The sequence below is a fragment of the Neomonachus schauinslandi genome, chromosome 5, assembly GCF_002201575.2.
Source record: "Neomonachus schauinslandi chromosome 5, ASM220157v2, whole genome shotgun sequence".
NCBI classification, from domain to species: Eukaryota; Metazoa; Chordata; class Mammalia; order Carnivora; family Phocidae; genus Neomonachus; species Neomonachus schauinslandi.
This window is the reverse complement of record NC_058407.1, coordinates 176,011,376-176,033,168: the sequence shown is the minus strand read 5'-3', so window position 1 is coordinate 176,033,168 and position 21,793 is coordinate 176,011,376. Positions and strand designations below refer to the sequence as shown.

Here is a 21,793-nt window from a genome sequence, read left to right as displayed (position 1 = left end):
GCCGTGCGCCTGGGCGGCCCCGCGCTCGCGCCCCACCTGGACGACGCGGTGCGCGTGCTGCGCTGCACGCTGCTCGACCCGTTCGCCGCCGTGCGCCGCGAGAGCTGCGAGTGCGCCGCGGGCCTGGCGCGCGCTACGCCAGGTGCTCGCCTCTCGCCGGGGTCGGGAGTGGGGGTGCGGGGAGGTGGAGGCGCGGCCGCCATTGGTGGGCCGCTCCTGGACCCCGGAAGCAGCCGCCGCTCTTTGAGATCCGGTGGTTCTCGAAATGCAGATTCGTGGAAAGCACCGCTGAAATTGCTGAAAGGGCCTGGGATGCGGTGCGTTTCGGTAACTGCCCCTCGCCGGGGTGACTAATCCAGGCGGTTGTGGTCGCAGGCTTTGAGAAACACCGCTGCAGTATTTAACGTCTCATCCCCCTTTCTCGACAGAGTCTACCTGTCTTCCCTCTGGCTTGGACGGCTGTCTTAAATGGAGAGAGGCCGCTTCTCTCCTGTTTTCCTTTAATCCATTTCCATTATTGAAAAAACTCTAATCTATTCAGGACAGTCCCTTTGTCTAAGTAGCCATTTCTGCAGGATCTTGCCCCGCTTACCTCTCCTTGCTGCCTCAGTCTGGGATTTGCGATGGTAGGAGGCCTCTCCTTAGTCCCGTTGGGAAGGCTTCCTGTAGGACAGAACATTTGGTGGAAGATCAGTGATCGGTGGTCAGGAGGAAACTACTTTTGAGAAATAAGCTTGGCAGATCTGAGGAGCAAAAAGGAGGTCAAGGTGGCTGGAGGGAAGGAGGGCGGGCAGTGGGGAGCTGCTGGGGGTTTGAAATGATTAAATCCAGGGGAGAGCCAGTGGAGGGTGTGGAGAAGGGGCTCGAGAGGTGTAGATTCAGATTTTTAAAAGATCACTCTGGTGCTCATGGAGAATTGATTACCAAGATGGCAAGAAGAAATGAGGTCAGTTGGGGTCATAATTAATTCATATTTAGATGATGGTTAGCTTGGACTTGAGTAGGGGTGAACAGTCTGCTAATAGAGATGGAGGAAAATGGATTCATGTTGAACATGGAGCTGGCAGGATTTCCTGTTGAATTGGGTGAGGGATGAGGGAGAAGGAGGTGTTGGTGGACAGGAGACAAAGGAACGGGGCTTCCTTTTGGCCCTTCCCATTAGGGACTGTCGAGATTTCCATTGTGAGTCATAAGTTTGGGTTCAAATACTGCAGAATTCTAGTAGAACTGGGGGTGAGGCTTGGGCTGGACACAGCCATTGGGAATTACAAGCTTTTAACACATTTCTCATTGACTCTCCCCCCAGCCACTTCACTCCCTGGTCTCTGCATCAGCCAGATTGACTGCTTCTCATGCCTTCCAGCCTTTGCATGTTCCCTCACTAGATTATAAGTTTGGGAAGTGTAGGACAGTGTGCCTTGCACATAGCAAGGTACCTGCCCACAGCCCACGTGCCCGCCGATTGTTGAGTGAAGGACTGTTGCCTCTGCTTGAAGTATCTCCCTTCTCAAAATCATCTCCCTGCTCTGCCCTCTCTTGGTGAGGGGCCTCTCTTGGATCCCCATCACACTGGGAAGAGGTAGATTAATATCCTGCCTTTATCTGAGGACCTCAGGGTTAAAGAAGTCAACCAAAGCATCTCTGAAATAGCCATCTTTTGGATGGGTCTCAAGCAGCAGCAGAACTGAGGTTAGAACGCCAAGACCAGGACTATCAGAGACATTCTGGTTCCGACTTTCTGGGAGGCCCTTACAAATAGGAAGTGGAATGGCCTTGCCCAAAGCAATGTTGGCCCTGCTGTCTACGATAGCGCCAGGTGTCTGGCTTCAGGCACACCTGATGTGGGGACTTTCACAGTGTCCTGTAGACTTGATCCCTCTCAGGCACCCAGGGCCACTGTCATCAGCTTCAGACTCTCCCTCACAGCTTCTGCCTCCAGCTGAGATGGGGTCAAGCCCCCAGCCTTTTCGCTTTGGTGCTGTTAGGGTCCCCTGCCTGTCCTGTGCCTCTCCCGGAGCCAGGGGTACAAACCTATGCTAGGCAGGCCTGAGCCGAGTGCCGTGCCTGCAGCAGGGACCTGGGTGGGGAGAGGAAGTTCCAAGGCACAGGTGGCCTGTCGTCTTGGGAGTCCACGGTGCTGGGCTGGGCCAAGGCCCTCAGGGAGCAGGCCTGGTAACTGTGCCCTCCTCTGTCTCACAGACCACTTCCACATGCAGTCGGAGTCCTTGATCGGCCCCCTGATGCAGAGCATCTCCCACCAGCACTGGAAGGTGCGGGTGGCTGTCATTGAGGCCACGGGCACCGTGATCCAGTTCGGCACCGGCAAGTCGGTAGATGATGTGCTTCCTCACTTTGCTCAGAGGCTCTTCGATGATGTCCCCCAGGTAACAGGAGTTTCTCCTCTGGGTGGTCCCTCCTCTTCACCAAAAGCATGCTATTTGTAACTCACTCTTTTTTCTTTTTAAAACTATTAGCCTGTTACACCAAATGTCGTTTGTCATTTATCTTTATTTCAGTCACAAAGTGTTCTTAGTTCATGTCTCTGAGAAATTGAAGAGAGTTGAATTGTTTTAATATATTCATTATTCTTAATTGTGAGGAATATGGAAGAGGACTATTTCCTCTTCGGACAACAGTCTAACCGTGTATACAGCACAGTTTCAGAGGCGTCTTTAACGTGCCGATCCATCAAGGCAGATTTGCCTGACAAGCCACAGTGGTTGGGGTACACAACCTGGGGGGGAAGGATGGATCAGGGTAATCACTCTGTGGGGCCTTGGGACCCACAGAGAGACAGACAGAGATCAGAATACTGGCTTTTGTGTTGGCAGAAGTCAGCTTAGAGGCTGTGTCATGGATCCGAGGCCACATGTACTCACAGAACTTCACGAACCCCAACAGCGAGGAGCAGGGCGAAGGCCCCAGTGGGCAGGCCCCCGCCCCGGGGAGGAGCCAAGTGAAGCGGGCGCGTGTGCTTCTGGCGACATGGGGTGGGAAGAGCAGTGGTAGTCGGCAGAAGTCCTCCGGAGTGCTTGTAAGTGCCCCTGCCTCCTGGCCGGCGGGACGTGAAGTGTCCTGAGGCGGCCAGGGACCGAAAAGTTGGTGGTGTGGTGGCGTGGCCTCTGCTGCCTTGATGGTGGAAGTGTTGGCTCCGTGCATGAAGCACGTGTGTGCTGCCCGTCATGCTGTCCACACACCATCTCATTCATCCTTCACATCAGCAGCTTGCACGTCCCCTGCAGTTGGGAGGTTATGTTACCTGCTCAAGGCTGCCCAGCTGGAGCTAGCCTCTGGGCCCAGGTCCGGTGACACCAGAGACTGTTCTCTGGCACCATCCAGCCTCCCAGCCACAGGCACACTTGAGTTTTCTTCCAAGGTACTTTGGTTTTTTTATTTTATTTTTTTATGTTTGTTTTTTTTTTAATTTATTCATGAGAGTCAGAGAGAGAGAGAGAGAGAGGCAGAGGCAGAGGGAGAAGCAGGCTCCCCGCCCAGCAGGGAGCCTGACGCGGGGCTCGATCCCAGGACCCTGGGCTCATGACCTGAGCCGAAGGCAGCCGCTTAACCATCTGAGCCACCCAGGCGCTCTGGTTTCTTTGTTGTTGTGTTTTTTTTTTTTAAGATTTATTTATTTATTTTAGAGAGCATGAGTGGGAGGGGTGGAGTGGGGGAGAGAATCTTAAGCAGGCTCTGTGCTCTAAGCAGACTCTGTGCTGAGCACAGAGCCTGACACTCTGAGCTGAAACCAAGAGTTGGACACAACTGACTGTGCCACCCAGGCACCCTTTGTTTTATTCTTTTAAATAGCTTTATTGAGCCACAACTCACATACTGTGTAATTCACTCATTTAAGTGTTCAATGTTTTTGATACATTACGTTATATTTTTTTAGAGATTTTATTTATTTGACAGAGAGAGACACAGCGAGAGAGGGAACAGAAGCAGGGGGAGTGGGAGAGGGAGAAGCAGGCTTCCCGCTGAGCAGGGAGCCTGACCCTGGACTTGATCCCAGGATCCCTGAGCCGAAGGCAGACACTTAACGACTGAGCCACCCAGGCGCCCCAACATTACATTATTTTCAAAGTATTTGGTAAAAGGTACATAACGTAAAATTTGCCATTTCAACCATTTTTGAGATAGAGTTCAGTGCATTAAGTACATTCACAATGTAATGCAACCGTTGCCACCAACCAAAACTTTCTTAGCATCCCAAGCAGAATTGAGCAGTGACTCCCCATTCCTCGCTGCCCCCCACTTCCGATAGCCTCTTTCTGCGTGACTGTCTGCTGAGGCTACTTCACAGAAGCAGAATCCGTGAGTGACCGTTGTGACAGACCTCCTCCCCTGAGTGCGATGTGCTTGAGGCTCACGCATGCTGGAGCACGCAGCAGGGCTCCCTTCCTTTCTAAGGCAGAGTGGCACGCGTGGTGTGGATGGGCCGTATTTGGTGTGCCCCTTTATCCATGAATGGACACCTGCGTTGTTGCCACCTCTCGGCTGCTGTGAATAGTGCTATTTGAACATGAAGGTGCAAGTCTCTGAGGCCAGTGTCCCTTTTGGGCATGGGGTGTAGACCAAGGAATAGGATTGCTGGGCCTGAAGCAGCTCTGCCGTTAGCTTATTGAAGAGCCACCAAACCATTCTCCACAGTGACTGGACCGTCTTAAATGCCCAGCAACAATGCATAAGGGCTTCAATTCCTCTAGATTCTCCTAACACTTATTTTGTGATTTTTGTTAATTTATAGCCATTCTAATGGGTGTGAAATGGTGTCTCATTGTGGTTTTGACTTCTATTTCTCTCATGATTAGTGATGTTGAGCATATTTTCATGTGCTTATTGACAGATTGTCTACTTACATGACATAAGATTCAACTTTGGGGCTCACGATGCAGTTTTGCCTGCGGGCACGTGTGCACATATGGACTGGAAGGGTTGAGATACCTGTTCATCCACAGAAGGTTTAGAGCCGCTTAGCACCTGCTCTGGGAGTCCTGAAGAGGCAGAGGGGTTAGAGGGAGTGGTCTTGGCTCCTCTTCGGGACTGGGCGTGCCTCTCAGCAAGATGCTGGTACCCCTCGGGGCTTTAGGGGCCGGGACAGAAGGCCCCACTCAGGTGCGTGTCTGTGGTGTCTTGCACCAGGGTCCAGGTGCGGCGTCCAGTTGACGTCCTAGGATGTCTGCTTCGCCTTGCTTGCCAGGGTTCATCCTCAGCATGTCTCCCTGAGCTGTAACAGGGTACAGGCAGAGCCAAAGGGACCCTCCTCCACCCAAGAGCCAGTCTGTCCATTCACGTCAGGGCCAGCTGGGTGGGTCAGCACGTCGCAGCATGGGAGGCGGGGACCCAGAGCAGAACTGGGCTCTGCCAAGGGAGGAGAAGGCAGAGTGGTAGGTCAGCACTCACAAGAGACCTGGCTGCAGGAAGTGAGGCCCAGAATGGATTCCAGTGAAAAACAACAGCACTGCCCTGACTGGGACAGTGTCTCAGCTTGCTTGAGGTAGAGCAGGGGCAGCGAAGACAGGGGCTTCCTTGTATTGCAGATGAAATGGTTTTCCTCAAAGTAGTGTAGTAACTACGTACTGACAGCTTTCTATAAACAGCATTACTGTGTATCAATCAGGAGCTCCCTGTAAATAGCTTAGTTATGTCAAAGCTCCCTGTAGACAGCATAACTGTGTATCAATGGGTCCCCATAAACAGCATAACTGTGTATCGATGGGTCCCTGTAAATAGTCTTAAGTATTGATAGGCACTTGTAAATAGTATAACTGTGTATCCATAGCTCCCTGTAAATAGTACAACTTTGTATCAATAGCTCCCCGTAGACAGCATAACTGTGTATCGATGGGTCCCTGTAAATAGGGTAAGTATTGATAGGTCCCTATAAATAGTATAACTCTGTATCGATAGTTCCCTGTAAAAGTATAACTGTGTATCACTGAGTCCCAGTAAATAGTATAAATGTGTATCGATAGCTCCCTATAAACAGTGTAACTGTGTATTGATGGGTCCCTGTAAACAGTGTAACTGTGAACTAATGGGTCCCTGTAAATAGTGTAAGTATCGATAGCTCCTTGTAAATAGTATAACTGTGTATCAATAGGTCCCCGTAAACAGCATAACTGTGTATCGATGGGTCCCTGTAAATAGTGTAAGTATCGATAGCTCCCTGTAAATAGCATAACTGTGTATCGATGGGTCCCTGTCAATAGTGTAACTGTGTATCCATAGGTCCCTGTAAATAGTCTTAAGTATTGATAGGCACTTGTAAATAGTATAACTGTGTATCCATAGCTCCCTGTAAATAGTACAACTTTGTATCAATAGCTCCCTGTAGACAGCATAACTGTGTATCGATGGGTCCCTGTAAATAGTGTAAGTATTGATAGGTCTCCATAAATAGTATAACTCTGTGTTGATAGCTCCCTTTAAAAGCATAACTGTGTATCACTGAGTCCCTGTAAATAGTATAAATGTGTATCGATAGCTTCCTATAAACAGTATAACTTTGTATTGATAGCTCTCTATAAACAGCGTAACTGTGTATTGATGAGTCCCTGTAAACAGTGTAACTGTGAATCGATGGGTCCCTGTAAATAGTATAATTCTGTATCGATAGGTCTCTGTAAATAGCTCTCTGTATATAACTAACTGCGGAATAGCTTATATCTGTTGAGCTTAAAACATGAGTGTTTGGTGCCCTGACCCTAGGTGGTAAGAGTTTGCATTTCCACAGAAGACGGAGGAAGTCTTCAGCTGATTGCTTTCTCTTTGGTGCCACCAAAGACAACAGTATGTTTCTTTGGTGACAGGCTTTCCCAGAATTTGGGGCTGCAACTATTTCTTGTTACTTGATTTTCCAAAACAAGTGCACTCCATTGTTAAAACTATTTTTGTTTCCATTTCTTCCCAGTGGTACTTGGTTTGCCCTGTACAATTTCCAGGGCTGATTGAGGTAGGGTTTCAAATCCAGTCTGGCTGCGGCCCACCACTTTTCATGCTGATGCTGGGTGACCACAAAGTTCCTTACCGTAAGTGGGCAGGGAAGTCATGCGCCACCTTCCTGCGTCTGCATCAGCTCTCGGGCCCTCGTGGTCCTGGGCTCTGTGGATGTTTGCTGGGACTTCAGGGGCTGGGCCACTTGCATCCCAAGGCTGTGTCAGGATCCCACCATGCTCTGTGCAGAAGGTGAGGTCCTCACTGCTTTGTAACTTGTAGAAACATCCAGCAACTCCTGTGCCTGCTCAGTGCCAGGTCCCTGAGCTACATGGTGAGTGGCCACCTGGAAGTAACTTCCTCTAAGTGCTTTGCCTGAATTGACCCATTTGGTCTGTGTGGTCCTTCCATGCAGAGGAGACTGTGATGACCTCCATCTCACAGATGGGGAAGCAGGGCAGGAGAGACACAGAGCTCACCTAGGGGACATGGGGGCGCAGAACATGGGCGGTGTAGCTCCTGGAATTCTCCCTCTGGAGCTCTGTCACCTCGGGTCTCCAGGACATGTCTGAGGACATGGAAAGGGGGTGTCCCAGTGTGGCTGGCTAAGGTAGCTTCCCCAGAAAGGCCCACCCCATCCTCCTGTGTGCACCATTGGAGTGGAAGAGTACCAGCTAGGGTTATGTCATGATCCATTGTCATATGCGTCCATGACAGCCCTCGGTTGCCCCAGGGTCACCCTTACCTTCAGGAACCCCTCTGCATTATTGCAGGTAATAATGTTTCAGTTAGAAGCTGGAATTGTGTGTGTTCTTTGTAGTTTGGATAAAACACTTTGGCCTATTGCTAAAGCACCTAGGATGTGTGACCTGCCTGGGTGTCTGCGTGGGAGCCTGCCTGGGAAAGTCAGGCTCAGCAAGCTGGAGCTCGGCCGGCCCCACCTGCCCCGCTGCTGGTGGCCCAGCGGGTGTCCAGGCCAGGTCTCAGGCATTTCTGAGCACCTGCCCTCTGCCAGCATCCTAGTGACGCATAAAAATGAGCAGGTCCTGCCCTAGCCCTCGCAGGGGACTGAGTCTCATGAGCTCCAAGGACTTCACTGGTGCTGAGGAATGATGGGTGTAGGGACAGAGGGGTGCATGCCAGGAGGAGAGTGTGCCCCCATCAGTTCTGGTGACTTTTTAGAGTCTGTGGGATTGGATGTTATAAACGCCAGACCCTGTGGGGTGGAGTCCTGCCTGAGTGAACTTGAGCAGGTATCAGAATCCTTGGGTCTAGTCAGAACATCTTAAAAATGGAAGCCTGTTGCTCTATCAGAGAAGGATTACACTCTGTGGCTATTTTTGTTAGAGCAGGTATGAGATTTCTACCACATCGGTAAAAAACAATCCGTATGTGGGTGCAGGGGAAATGAGGTGCGGGGTGCGCTTTGCTGGTTGTGGTGACCCTCCTCCCTCCCCCTTCCCGCTTCCCACCTTTAGCCCCCTGATGTCAGACTGAAGGAAAAGTAGCAACAAAAATATAGCGGCTTTCCCATCCGCTGCACACCTAGTAAATATTATGGTGAATCTTTCCAGTTTGAAAAATAAAAATGTTACAGATTCAGTTGAAGCCCCTTTTGCTAATTTTTTAACAGAATTTGAATACTATATATTTGAAAAAAAATTGGCTTGTTAATAAAATATTGTTGATAGTATTAAAACTTTTTTTATTTTAAAAATGGGGCTTACGTAAAATGATGGAAGATGCTTAAAATCCAAGGCCTTTGGTCAGCATGGGACAAGAGTGGTGTCTGCAGAGCAACTTTGCATGAGACAGTTATTTACACTCAGGTGCTGGGCAGAAAGATCCCCCTGCCTCCCCCAGCCCTCAAACGCTAAAGTCTGAAATGCTCGAACTCAAGGGAGTGAATTTGAAAAAGGTGATTTCTTCCATCGGGCTGTGCCCAGAGCTGCTGTCGAGTCTTGGTGGATGGAATGAAGAGTCGGCTGAGGGGTGCATCATTAGCATCTGCTGAGGGCAGGGTGCAGAAATAGATGGCCTCCTGATGAGAACTGGACATTTCTTTCATCCTTGACTGAACAAACTGAGGTGAGACGTTCCAAGTTAAAGGAGAATGGACAATTATCTTTCGTGTTCGTGTGTTTCCCCCTGGCTCTGTGTGCTGATCTAACAGATCGTATGTGTATGGGTTCTCCAGCCCAACACCCCCGGATCAGTAAACCTGACTCAAGAAAGTAAGAGTGCATTTCGCTTTTTTTTTTTTCCTTAATTGATGGGTTTCCTGCTTTGTCAGACTGTTACTTGGCAACTCTGTTCAGTGCTGTTTTCCTGAGCTGAGAGAAAAGGGTAGTTTGTCTCGTGATAAAGGGGATCGGCAGGTTTCTTGAGGCTGGCGGAGGCCCATCTGTGTGGCTCAGGAGCCGCTTGGAGGCCAGCCCTCAGGCTCTCCCAGCTCAGAAGGGGAGACACAAGAAGTCTCCAATCTGCAAAAGAGCCTGGATCTTGGGGGATGTCAGAGTGACTGTCCTGGGTGTGGGGCCCTCCTGTTGCCCCGACACGTGGGTAGGGTGTCGGGTGAGCGTAGTCGGACGGGTTCCTGTGGGTCCCCACAGGTCCCTGACCCCCCAGCTGCTGGGACCACCTTCGTTAGGAGTCCTCCTGAGTGCCTGGTGCCAGGCTGGGTTGCAGTTGGATTGTGTCCATCGGGCTCCCGAGTGCCGCCAGCATGTGGTGTTGGCTGAGCTTCAAGTGTGGTGCTGCTTAGTACAGCTACTTTTTCAGTAAGAATGACCCTCAGGGGGCGCCTGGTGGCTCAGTCGTTAAGCGTCTGCCTTCGGCTCAGGTCATGGTCCCAGGGTCCTGGGATCGAGCCCCGCGTCGGGCTCCCTGCTCCGCGGGGAGCCTGCTTCTCCCTCTCCCACTCCCCCTGCTTGTGTTCCCTCTCTCGCTGTGTCTCTCTCTCTGTCAAATAAATAAATAAAATCCTTAAAAAAAAAATAATGACCCTTGGGCCTCTCACGACATTAGCTTTGAGGCACCTTGATTCCTCAGCAACTCCTCAGGGCCCCTAGGATCATGCACGAGGACAACATGGAAAGATGATTCTGTGCTAAGTCAGTCCTCGCTGTTGCAGGTGTCCAGTTGTTTCTAGGTACTTGGACCTCTCTAACCGTGCATGTTTTTGTTGAAAGAATAGCTGAGATTCTCTGGGATCTTTAGTTGTGGTTTTTTTTTGTTTTGTTTTGTTTTAAAGATTTTTATTTATTTATTTAACAGAGAGAGAGAGAGCACAAGCAGGCAGAGCGGCAGACAGAGGGAGAGGGAGAGGGAGAAGCAGGCTCTCCACTGAGCGGGGAGCCCGATGCGGGGCTCGATCCCAGGCCCTGGGATCATGACCTGAGCCGAAGGCAGCCACTTAACTGACTGAGCCACCCAGGCGCCCCTAGTTGTGGTTTTTTTTTTTTTTTTTTAAAGATTTTATTTATGTGACAGAGAGAGACAAAGTGAGAGAGGGAACACAAGCAAGGGGAGTGGGAGAGGGAGAAGCAGGCTTCCCGAAGAGCAGGGAGCCCGATGCGGGGCTCGATCCCAGGACCCCGGGATCATGACCTGAGCCGAAGGCAGACGCTTAATGACTGAGCCACCCAGGCGCCCCTTTAGTTGTGGTTTTGATTAATGACGTGCTTATGTCATTAATAATAACCACTCTTTTATTTCATATTGTAACTTTTTACTTTAAAATAATTTAATACAAGAAGTTGCAATAGTAGCAGGAGCCCGAGGGCCCTGCTCCCAGGCTTGTTTGCCTCCCACGGTCTGTGTTGTTTACACTGGCGGGCAGGTGAGTGAGCCAGGTGCCCGGGGCCTCCTGTGTGCAAGCACTGTGCCAGGTGCTTTCCCTGCTCGCCAGAAGCCAGTGGCACGTGTCCTGTTATTCTCTTACTTTCCAGAAGGGAGAATAAGCTTTGGAGAAGGCAGCAGGGCCAGAGTACACTCTGCTTGTCTAGCTGCCTTGCTGGAGCCAGGGCTGAGCAGCCCACCCCAAGTCCAAGTGCCTAAACATGCACCCTGACCTGGGTGCCGCCTGGGGCACACTTCACCTGAAGTCCCTGCGAGTGCTTTCTCTCCCATTGGCAGCCCCAGCCAACAACAGACACACACCGCCAGCGGTCGGCCCCCTTGCCCCCGGTGTGGTGCCATTGTGCTCCCGAGCCCCCCAGGATTCAGCCGAGCCACATCTCTGCTTGGCCTCTGCCCCATCCTGCTTCCCTCCCATGATGATTTCAGGTGTCTGGATTCCCACCTCAGGCTCTGCTCTCAGGGAGCTAGACCTTGAGCACCTCGTGTGTTTCTTTTTTTTTTTTTTTAAAGATTTTATTTATTTATTTGAGAGGGAGAGAATGAGAGAGAGCACGAGAGAGAAGAGGGCAGAGGGAGAAGCAGACCCCCTGCCGAGCAGGGAGCCCGATGTGGGACTCGATCCCGGGACTCCAGGATCATGACCTGAGCCGAAGGCAGTCGCTTAACCAACTGAGCCACCCAGGCGCCCACCTCGTGTGTTTCTAAGCTCGTTTCTTCCCTGTGGTGGACAAAGTGGGCAGAGGCATGCACGTCACCCTCTCAGGTCACTAGCAGCAGAGCTGAGGGTGCCCTGCTGGCTTCGCCGGGAGGCCCTGGAGCTCCAGGCCCAGAGGCCTTGGCGGTGTGGCCTCTGCAGGCTGACATTTCCTGGTGGCTTGCCATCAGCCGTTTAAACACCCACGGCGAGAGCGCCCAGCCTGGCCGGGGGGTCCCACACAGAAGACTTCACAGGCGCCCCACGTTGCCCAGGGCAGCAGCGTGGTCCTGCGCTAGCCAGCAGAGGGTCGGGCCGCAGCCCAGGGATGTGAGCTCGCTCCAGCAAGATGAGGTGGCCCTGACGTTTTCTCCAAGCCCGAGTGTGGACCAGAGCTGCTCTGGGACCTCAGGCCGGCATCTGGCCCCCACGGGTGTGCACGGCGGGCCCAGCGCCACCCTGCGGTTCGCCTCCGCGTTCTCGGTGCCCGGCTGAAGCCTCCCCTTGCCTTCGCGTGTAGGTGCGGCAGGCGGTGGCTTGCGTGGTGGGGGGCTGGCTGCTGGCCCTGCGGGACCGCTGCTCCTTCTTTCCCAAGCTCATCCCACTGTTGCTGAGCAGCCTGGAGGACGACATACCTGAAATTGCGTAAGTGCCCAAAGCACGCTGGTGGCGGTGCTGTCGGGGGGACTGTCAGAGCCTTAGCTGCCGCAGGTGTGGGTCCCTTTGCTTCTGGATTGTCTGTCACTGAGAGCCGTGGTTGTTGCTCTGCTCCCGCAGGGTCTCCCCCGGAAGCCCACCTCGTCCCCTTGTTCACAAAGAAGGCTTCCTTGGTTTTCAGTAGCCTGTGTTCGTAGTGCTCAGGGCACACAGGTAGGAATCGGTCATGGGCTCGTGCCGTCAGCAAAGGGCTCAGAAGCCCGACGGGATTCCCGGCCCCCGCGGGGAGAGACTCGGCGCCACGTCCGCAGGCCCCACCGGCTCCGCAGGACCTGCCGGCCCTGATGCGTGTGTTGTGCTGCAGGCTCACGGCCGCCAGCCTCTGGGAGAAGGTCGGCCTGCAGTGGCAGAGGGAGAACGAGGACGACCTCAAGGACAAGCTCGACTTCTCCACTCCCCCTCCAGCCCATCACCCCTCACCAGGTGAGTGCATCCTTCCCCAGGTCTGCGAGGGGAGGCTCTCTGCCCCAGGAGGAGGGCGTTCCCGAGCCGCAGCGCGGAGCCGCGGGAGACTGGGCCCAGGCGGCACGCCAGCAGAGAGGCGCTGCGGGCGGGATGCGTGTCCCCGGCCTCCAGGGTCGTTCAAGGCCATGGGGACGCCTCCGTGGTGCCCTCTCCTCCAGGCCAGCTTTATCCAAGGGAGCGTGTGGGCCGCCGCGGACGCACTGGGCTATGTAGCATGCGCAGCTGCCGCCGCCGCAAGATGCAGCCCCTACAATTTGGGGCAAGGTGCGCACTGCGAACAGAGGCTCCCCCTCATAACCTTCCATCCTTCCCTCGTGGTGGTTCCCTGCCGTGCCTCAAGCACACGCGTGTGGCGTGTGCGTGTGTCTCCCGAGCACCTGAGTCCCATGTGAGCGGTGTTGGCGAGGAGCCCGCGGGACCCTGCCCCTCCTCCCTGCCCTGCGGACCCGCACACCTTTCGTTTCTTCTGTTCTGGAAAACGCTTTCTTGTGGAGACGAGGCATCTCCCAGTTGCCATCTATCTGCCGAGTGTCTTCGTAGAATAAAACGCTGATGAGGTACACGCAGGCAGGGGCCCAGAGCGGCAAAGACGCACCCCATCAGACCGCGGCTGTGTGAGAGCCCGCGGCCGGGGCGCCGCACACCGCAAGGCCAGCATGGAGATGAGCGCTGTAGGTTGTGTTTGGTGTGATGTTGACTTTGAGGCCAGCAGAGGAGCCCCGCCTCCCTGCTAAGCCCGCGAGTGCAGTGACTGTGATTCTTCCTGCTCGGCGTGTCTTCTCAGGCGGCCTCGCCTCCCGCGCTGTACAGTTGGTCTGAGGGGAGATCGCACATATTGTAGTAAAGGGACAAAAATTAGGTGCTAACAGGGATAGTTCTCGTTTAGTAAAGTCTGACAGCATAACGTCTTTTTAGAAACGTAGACCTTAGGGGCACCTGGGTGGCTCAGTCGTTAAGCGTCTGCCTTCGGCTCAGGTCATGATCCGGGGGTCCTGGGATCAAGTCCCGCATCGGACTCCCTGCTCTGCGGGGAGCCTGCTTCTCCCTCTCCCACTCCCCCTGCTTGTGTTCCCTCTCTCGCTGTGTCTCTCTCTGTCAAATAAATAAAATCTTTAATAAAAAAAAAAAAAAAAACGTAGACCTTAGACATAAAGGTTGCTGTGGTTTTATTTTTATTTTTATTTTTTTTAAAGATTTTATTTATTTGAGAGAGAGAATGAGAGACAGAGAGCACAAGAGGGAAGAGGGTCAGAGGGAGAAGCAGACTCCCCGCCGAGCAGGGAGCCCGATGCGGGACTCGATCCCGGGACTCCAGGATCGTGACCTGAGCCGAAGGCAGTCGCTTAACCAACTGAGCCACCCAGGCGCCCTAATGTGGTTTTATTTTTAAACATGCCCTCATTGCCTGTGAGGGAAGCACAGTTCTGAGGGGGGGTTCCTGCCCCGCCCGTGTGTGCCCTCTGCCCAGGGGCAGCGTCTCGCTGGTCGGCCCTGGCGGCAGCCTGTGCACTCTGCTTACTTATGGGCAGGCTCACCAAGGCTGGGATACGGTGACCGTCCTCAGATGTGAGCTCCGGGACGCTCCCTCCCTGGTCCTGGACAAAACCTGAGGCTCTCTGCTGATAGCACTCCACGAGTCACCGTGGCTCTTTGCCCACACGTGGTCTGCATACACAGGGCTGTCCTCCTGCTGCAGAGACGTTTGTACCCGGTGCTGGCGTGGCCTTGGGTCTGCTCTCAGGTCACCCTGCAGAGTGGGGTGCAGGCTGGCAGCGAAGGATGAGCAGGCTCTGAAGGCTTGTTTCAGTCCAAGCAGAATGAATTTAGAACGAATTACAATCAGGTTGGCAGGATCGGGGCGCCTGGGCGGCTCAGTTGGTTGGGCATCCCTCCCTTGGTCTTGGCTCAGCTCGTGATCTCGGTCACGGGGTCAAGACCCACGTTGGGCTCTCTGCTCAGTGGGGAGTCTTCTTGTCCCTCTCCTACCCCTCCCCCCCACTCATGCTCTCTTTCTCTAAAATAAATAAAACCTTTTAAAAAAAGTTAGGATAAGCACTAGATTTCATTAGATTGTTGACAGTTTTCTCCTAAAATTACTTCTTTAAAATTTGAATTTTAAAATCTGAGTTTTCAGATTCTTTTTACACCATTTCACATGTCAGATTTCATCAGCCACTTCCTCAGAACCTTGCCCCTGGCTGCCTGCTTCTGCACACACACAAGGCCCCCCTGCCGCCCCCAGCTCGGCTGCTGGCCTCCCCTCGGGTCCTGCACTGTCCCCCACGCCTCGGCCACACCACAGCCCCGTGAGATAATCCTGTCAGTACCCTCACCCTTCAAAGGCAGAGTCTGACAAGCGCATCGCTGCCTGCCCACCGCTCGGTAGGATCCGGGGCGTTCTGTCAGCCCCCGACCGTGCCCGGCCCCTGCCGCCGGCACTCCCTTCCCATCCTTCCCAGGATGTCGTCACACACACGGTGCAGGCCGCCCGCAGCCTGTCTGACTTCCAGCATTCAGCCCCTGAGGCTCGCCCGGGGGCCTGCCTTCCTGCTGTGGGGAGCATTCCCTTCCGTGGATGCACGTGGCTTGCCTCAGACGTTTGGGGCATTTCCGGGTTTTGGTGGTTTCAAACAAGGGTGATCTAAGCACTTGTGTACGGTCTTTGTGTGAACTCAGTTCACTCTGGGTTAAGCCCCGGGGAGTGGGACTGCTGTGAACTGGGAGCTGCCTCTGTCCCGCTCTGTGGCCGGCTGCACGTTTGTGTCCCACCTGCAGGGGGCGGGGTTTCCGTCGGTCCCCTCCGCACACAGGGTGGCGCTGGGCCTGGTGTGTATGTCATGTGCTCACGTCATGTGCTTGTCCACATCCCTTCCTCCGTCAAGCGTCTATTCAGACTTTTGTCCATGTTAAATTGGGCTGTTATCTTATGATGGAGTTTTGAGAATTCTTCATATGTTCTGGGTACGACCCTCTGTCGGATCTGTGTTCTGTGACCCTTCTCTTTGGCTGGGTTCCTTCTGATGTCCCCAGCTTACCGGCAGCCGGTGGCCCTGGTGGGACCTTCCCCCCACCCCCACTCCCTGTGACTGACGTGGCCGATGACTCCCCTCCTGTTTCACGTGCCTCGCTCCCTGTCCCGATAGCATGCTTCTCTGAGTGTGGACAGACAGACTGAATGAGGTGCACAGCTCATTGCTGCGGGGCCCGTGTCCTGTCCAGTCTGGGCTCGGTCCGAACACTGGGCCAGGAGTCTTACAGAGCCCCGTGTCCACTTTGGTGAGAAAACAAGGTGCGCGCAGCATAGACCATCATCTGTCACCACGCTGTTTGCCATTTGACAAACACAAGTTTCCTGTTCCAAAATGGAAATGAAGCTCCACTTTTAAAACCCAGCTATGTGTTGGGAAGATCGGAAGGGCGTCATTTACTGTCCCCGAGTCAGTCGCTCCCTGAATAAAGTGCCCTTCTGGGGTAGAAGGGCAAGTTCATTCTTGGAGAGGATCTGCGCATCCGTTGCTGCCCGAACTGCCAGCAGCAGGATCAGGTGGTGACAGCGGGTTCCGGAGTCCTTTCTGCTGGAAATTAGCCTCCTCTTTAAAACTGTTTTCCTTGGTGATGCTTGAGTGAACAGGGAAGCACCTCTTCATAATGGTGAATGGCTTGCCAGATCTGACCCAAGAGAATAGAGTTGGGTTTTTTTTCCCCCCATTTTAGGAATCAGTGGAGTTCTGTTTGAATAACTACCATTGTAACGTAGATCACTTTCTTATGCCCTTCAGGGTTTTCATGTTCTCTTGAGAGCTCAGACCTGCTCTGCTTGTCTGTTTCATCCAAGTATTTGGAGAGGTGGAAGTTGTCAGAAAAGGTACATTGTGCAGAGGAGAGATGGGGGGACGGGTTTGCTCTGGGGGGAATCAAGTGAGGGTTTGCGGCATGGAATATTACCCACTTGAGCTAGCCTCGGGTACTAGGGGGCAGGGTAGCTCCCCGTTTGGTGCTGTAGGAGAAGGGTGGGGTCCCAACGCTCAGAGGCTGCAGGCAAATCTGGTTTTCTCCTTATCAAGCGGTGAGGCACCCAGGCCCAAAGGGGGCAGCGGCTTGTCAGGACCTGCACCCAACTGAGCCAGGTTCAGGTTCACACAGGTTCACGCAGCTTCAGGTTCTCCTTGGTGACCCTCCCTTACACCCTTCCCGATGTCCCCTGCCCCCTGCCCCCTGCACGGAGGGGTCTCCGTTTCTTCAGGGAGGTCAGTCTCTGGTCGTTTCTGAGATGCCTCTGCTTTGCAAACAGCTGGGGCCCTGTGCAGAACACCCAGTGTCATCCTGCCTATTTGTGGTGGTTTATAAATACACAGTACAGGGTAGGCCTGCCATCTGAGTTAGATAAACTTGGTAAAAACAAAACTGATGATCTGTTTTTCTGGTTGCAATTAAATTACACTTTGTCTAACTGTTCAAAAACCAAGCCGATTTAATGTTCCATATGCTTCTGGCCCAGCTTAGTCAGGGTTTGGTGTTGACCTCTCCTTGAGTTAAAACTCCAGTATGGTGGGGGGCGCTCTGCCCATTTGCAGACCACATCCCTCCCCTGGAATCAGGACTCATGTCAGGCTGCTGCTGTCTGCACCCGGGATGTCACCCCCACGCCCGGCAACCCCCAGGCGGGGCTCACGCTCCTCATGACGGCAGGGGCTGTGCAGAGCTCTTTCAGGGGGTTCAGGCCTGCCTCGTGGGCACCCGCCCAGATCAGTGATAAAGCCCCAGCTGAGCTGATCGGGAAAAATGACCTTGGGAGGAATCAGGGGCACCTGAAGGGGAAGACAAAGCTCACCTGGGCTTTGAGTGAGGGTTTGAACTCTGACCCTCAGACCTGAGAGGTCAGTTCCCAGAGCCTCTCTGCCTCCTGTGTATACAGACTTGAGTTTTGACACCCAGCTGGCTTTGACTTTCCTTCCCAACCCACCTTTACAAACGGCATCCCCTCCTTAGGTGACGCAGGATTGTCGTGTTGCTCCTGACCTTCACGGTTGGTTTCTACCAAAGTTAAGCAATTTTTTGTTGCCATCGTATTTAATTTTGTTTCAATTATGAAAACAAATTGGCTTTACAAGTATTTGCGTCTGGTCTGCTTGTTGTAAGGTTGAGCAAGCCTTGTAACCACAGCTGGTTCTGTGGGGCTGAGCCAGCACACCAAGCCCTCTGCCCGCCCCTCTGCTGGCTTGTCCACTTGAGCTGTCTTTGCATGCTTGCTGCTTGCGGAAGTACTGCAATTATGTTTTCAAAGAGAAGATTAGTAGATAGTGGCTGAGTTGTAGTCTGGACTCTGGACACAAGAAGTTAATCATCGCTCAGGCCTCCGGCGCTTCCTTGGATTCCAGGACAAACAGAAACACTGACCTTGCGTTGTTTCCTAAAATCAACAGTAATCACGTGTGGAAAGAGAACCCTCACACGTTGCTGGTGGAAAGACAAAACGATGCAGCCTCTTTAGAAAAGAGTTTGGGAGCTTCTTGAAGTGTTAAACATGCCCTCTCTGTGCGATCCCGTGACCCAGCTGTCCCACCCCAGGTAAACATTCAACAGAGATGAAAACTGCCCCCCCAAGGCGTGTGCATGCATGTTCACAGCAGCGTCATTCATAGAGCCCCAGAGTGGGAACAGCCCAAGGTCCAGCAGCTGGAGCCTGGATCAACAAGTTGTGTCTGTCCGTGCCGTGCTGCAGGGCTCAGCCGTGAATAGGAATGAAATTCAGATGCATGCTGCAACATGAATGAAGCTCAGAAACATCATATTTAGTGAAAAAGCTCATTCATACGAGATCTCTAGGAAAGACGGAACTGTAGGCAGGGAAGGCAGAGCCGTGGCTCCTTGCGGCGGGTAAGTGGTTGACCACGAGCAGCACGGCGCCCTGGTCGAGCTGGGAGTGTTCTGAGACTGCGTGTGCATCGACTCAGCTCACGGGGTTGAAAGTGGCTTCGACGACACATAGATCACACCTCAGTAAAGCTGTTTCTAAGAAACTCGCAGAGGCTGTGTCCGTGTTAGCGGTCTGTTGGTGTTCAGTGAGCGTTTCCTGGAGGCTCCCCACCCACAGTACAGAAGACCCTTCCCCTGCCTGGGACTCAGTCTCCAGGGATAGCCCTCGAGTGATGGGTCTGGTAGCTGCTGCACCCTGAGGGTGCAGGTGCTGGTGAGTCCCACTGTCCAGGAACACGGGCATTGTGACAGCGGGCTGCCGGAGGGGTGGTGGTTTTGGGTCACGTCTGGGTTGAGCATCTTGAATGTAGGAGCTGCTGAGGATAGGGCCGGGTCTGGGGCCACCCTGGCCACAGGCCATGGCTCGCCCGAGGTCTGTCTCGGGGTACACGTCTCTGTGCTTGGCCACCTGATGCACTCTGTGTCATTGTAATTTGATTCTGGATGGTTCTCAATACCAGTAAGATCCTTATCCGTTTGTACCTCACATTCTGTTTACTTTTGTTACCTATTCGCGGGGAAGCTGTGTTGGGGAAGCTATGCCCTCAGAGGGAGCGAGGCTTACTTCTGTCAAACTGATGATTTTGGAAATTACTGCTTTGGAAACTTCTAGGTGCCAGTTTGAATTTGCCTGAGGAACCGAGCTGTTGAATCAGCCTGGCGTTCACGATCCCTGTCTGTGTCTGAGCACGGCCTTGACCTAAACGTAAACAAAGGAAACACCGGCTGTCCCCCCGCTTCCCAGAAGCTCTCCCAGGATTGGGAATTGCTGCCGTGACTCATGTGTGCAAGGGTCATAGCTGTTGACAATGCAGAAGCTGCCTGTGTCCCTGGGCCTGGCGAGCACCCCGTGTACCACGAAGACCTGCCGTCACCAGAGCTGAGCCACGTGCGCTGCGGGGAGAGTGATGGGACCAGCCAGGCCCAGAGGCGTGTGCCCTTGTTTCTGGATGCAGCAGCCTAGGAGTGGTGTATCCATCTACACCCCAGGGCCGTCTGCCCAGCGCCCTGGGGGGCGCAGTCACAGAACTATGGGCAGGGTGGGATCCCCGGGTATCTTAGCTCTTTATTCTCTTTGGAACTATTTTGTTGGTTGGGTGTTTTTTAACTTCGGTTTTGCATTACTTTTTTTGGAAAGAAAAGCAAAAAAATCCTTTTCTTAAGTAGTGCTGAGTTCATACCCTGCTTGTGGGCAAATAAATACATGGAGGTAGAAGGATGCAGGTAGACATAGGTAGATGGGGCAGGCTTCCTGCATGTCGGAACACTGAGCGTGGCCTCTGACCATTTGTAGGATTTGTCCAAGTTACCAGAAATATGCAAACAGACGTAGGTATGAAGATGTTCGTCATAGTGTTAATTATAATACTGAGAGTCCACAGATTATAAAGCTCTGTTCTGTTAGCTCCTTAAAATCATACCCTGGATTCTTGAGTATTCGTTTGGTGCAGTGCTGACCGAGAGCGGTGACAACGTCCTCTGCCGTCAGGACAGTTCTGCGGAGCACTTCGTGGGACCGGGGAACTGCATTGTGATGTGTTTAAGCTTGATGAGCCTCAGCCCTGTGTGGCTAGCAGCTGCTGTGCTGGAAAGTGCGCCTCTGGCGTCTAGAACGGGAGGCAGCTCTTTCTGTAAAGGACCGTACGGTCGGGGTGTCCCGTGTAGGAGGCCACGTGTGTGTCCCAGCTGTTTCACCTGCTGGGGTGGCGTCCCAGGTCCTGGACAACGGTAACTGAGCAGGTGTGGCTGCATCCCACGGCCACTTGATTCCCAGAAACAGGCGGCAAGCCAGGTGTGGCTTCCGGGCCACCGCTTGCCGACCCCAGGTCTAACACAATGTTGTCATTCCCGCCCCATTACGTAGCACGGAACAGTGGGCTTTAGAACACACACGTGGCAAGGCCCCGTGTTTCTTTGCAGTTACCGCGTAGGCCCTCGTGTCCCCAGGCTTGTGCCACCAGCCGCCCTGTTTCGTGTCCCCTTGTCCAACAGACTTGCCACGGTGGATACGCCGTCAGGAGCCTAGTATTGTTTGCTTGTTTGTTAACAAGTGCATGTAAACAGCCAACGTGGAATCACTGGAACTAATTTTCTTTTTTTTTTAAGATTTTATTTATTTATTTATTTGAGAGAGAGAGAGAATGAGAGAGAGCACATGAGAGGGGTTAGGGTCAGAGGGAGAAGCAGACTCCCCGCCGAGCAGGGAGCCCGATGCGGGACTCGATCCCGGGACTCCAGGATCATGACCTGAGCTGAAGGCAGTCGCTCAACCGACTGAGCCACCCAGGCGCCCCTGGAACTAATTTTCTAACATAGCATAAAAATAGAAAAGAAATAGGGAAAAAATGAAAATGGGGTCTCATGGTAAAACTGGTGCTTTTACTAAAACACCCTCTAAACTCTGACCTGTCATGATTTCATTTCTATATTTAGAGTTTTTTAATTAAGAATTTCCTGTTAAGTTTTTATTTTAATTCTGGTGAGTTAATGTACAGTGTTCTTTTAGATTCAGTGTATAATAGAGTGACTCCACACTTGCCTACGTCACCCAGTGCTCATCATCAAATGCACTCCTAATCCCTGTCAGATGCAGTCACCCGTCCCCCCCCCCCACCTCCCTTCTGGTCACCATCACTTTGTTCTCTAGAGTTAAGAGTCTGTTTCTTGGTTTGTTTCTCTTTTTTTCCCCTTTGCTCATTCGTTTTGTTTCTTAAATTCCACACATGAGTGAAATTATATGGTATTTGTCTTTCTCTGACTGACTTAACTCGCTTCACATAATACACTCTAGTTTCCGTTCCTGTCATTGCAAATGGCAAGATTTCATTCTTTTTTTTATGGCTGAATAATATTCTTGTGTGTGTGTGTGTGTGTGTGTGTGTATACATTGCATCTTCTTTATGCATTCATCAATCAGTGGACACTTGGGCTGCTTCCATAGTTTGGCTATCGTAGATAATGCTGCTATAAACGTAGGGGTGCATGTCTCCCTTTGAATTAGTATTTTTGTGGGGTTTCTTGGTAAATACCTAGTAGTGCAATTGCTGGGTCGTAGGGTATTTCTATTTTTAATTTTTGAGGAATCTCCATACAGTTTCCAGTTTGCATTCCCAGCAACAGTGCATGGGGGTTCCTTTTTCTCTG

General features: G+C 52.6%; 1 protein-coding gene across 1 annotated transcript in view; it reads left to right on the top strand.

The window, feature by feature from the left end:
* DNAAF5 (dynein axonemal assembly factor 5) overlaps positions 1-21,793 on the top strand; it is a gene marked incomplete at its 5' end in the record, with an annotated part of 48,337 nt that continues 26,544 nt past the window's right edge. The window contains 4 exons of the mRNA XM_044915294.1: positions 1-142; positions 2,200-2,384; positions 12,012-12,136; positions 12,513-12,631. Of these exons, the coding sequence (XP_044771229.1) occupies positions 1-142; positions 2,200-2,384; positions 12,012-12,136; positions 12,513-12,631 (571 nt within the window). The remainder of the gene's footprint in view (positions 143-2,199; positions 2,385-12,011; positions 12,137-12,512; positions 12,632-21,793) is intronic.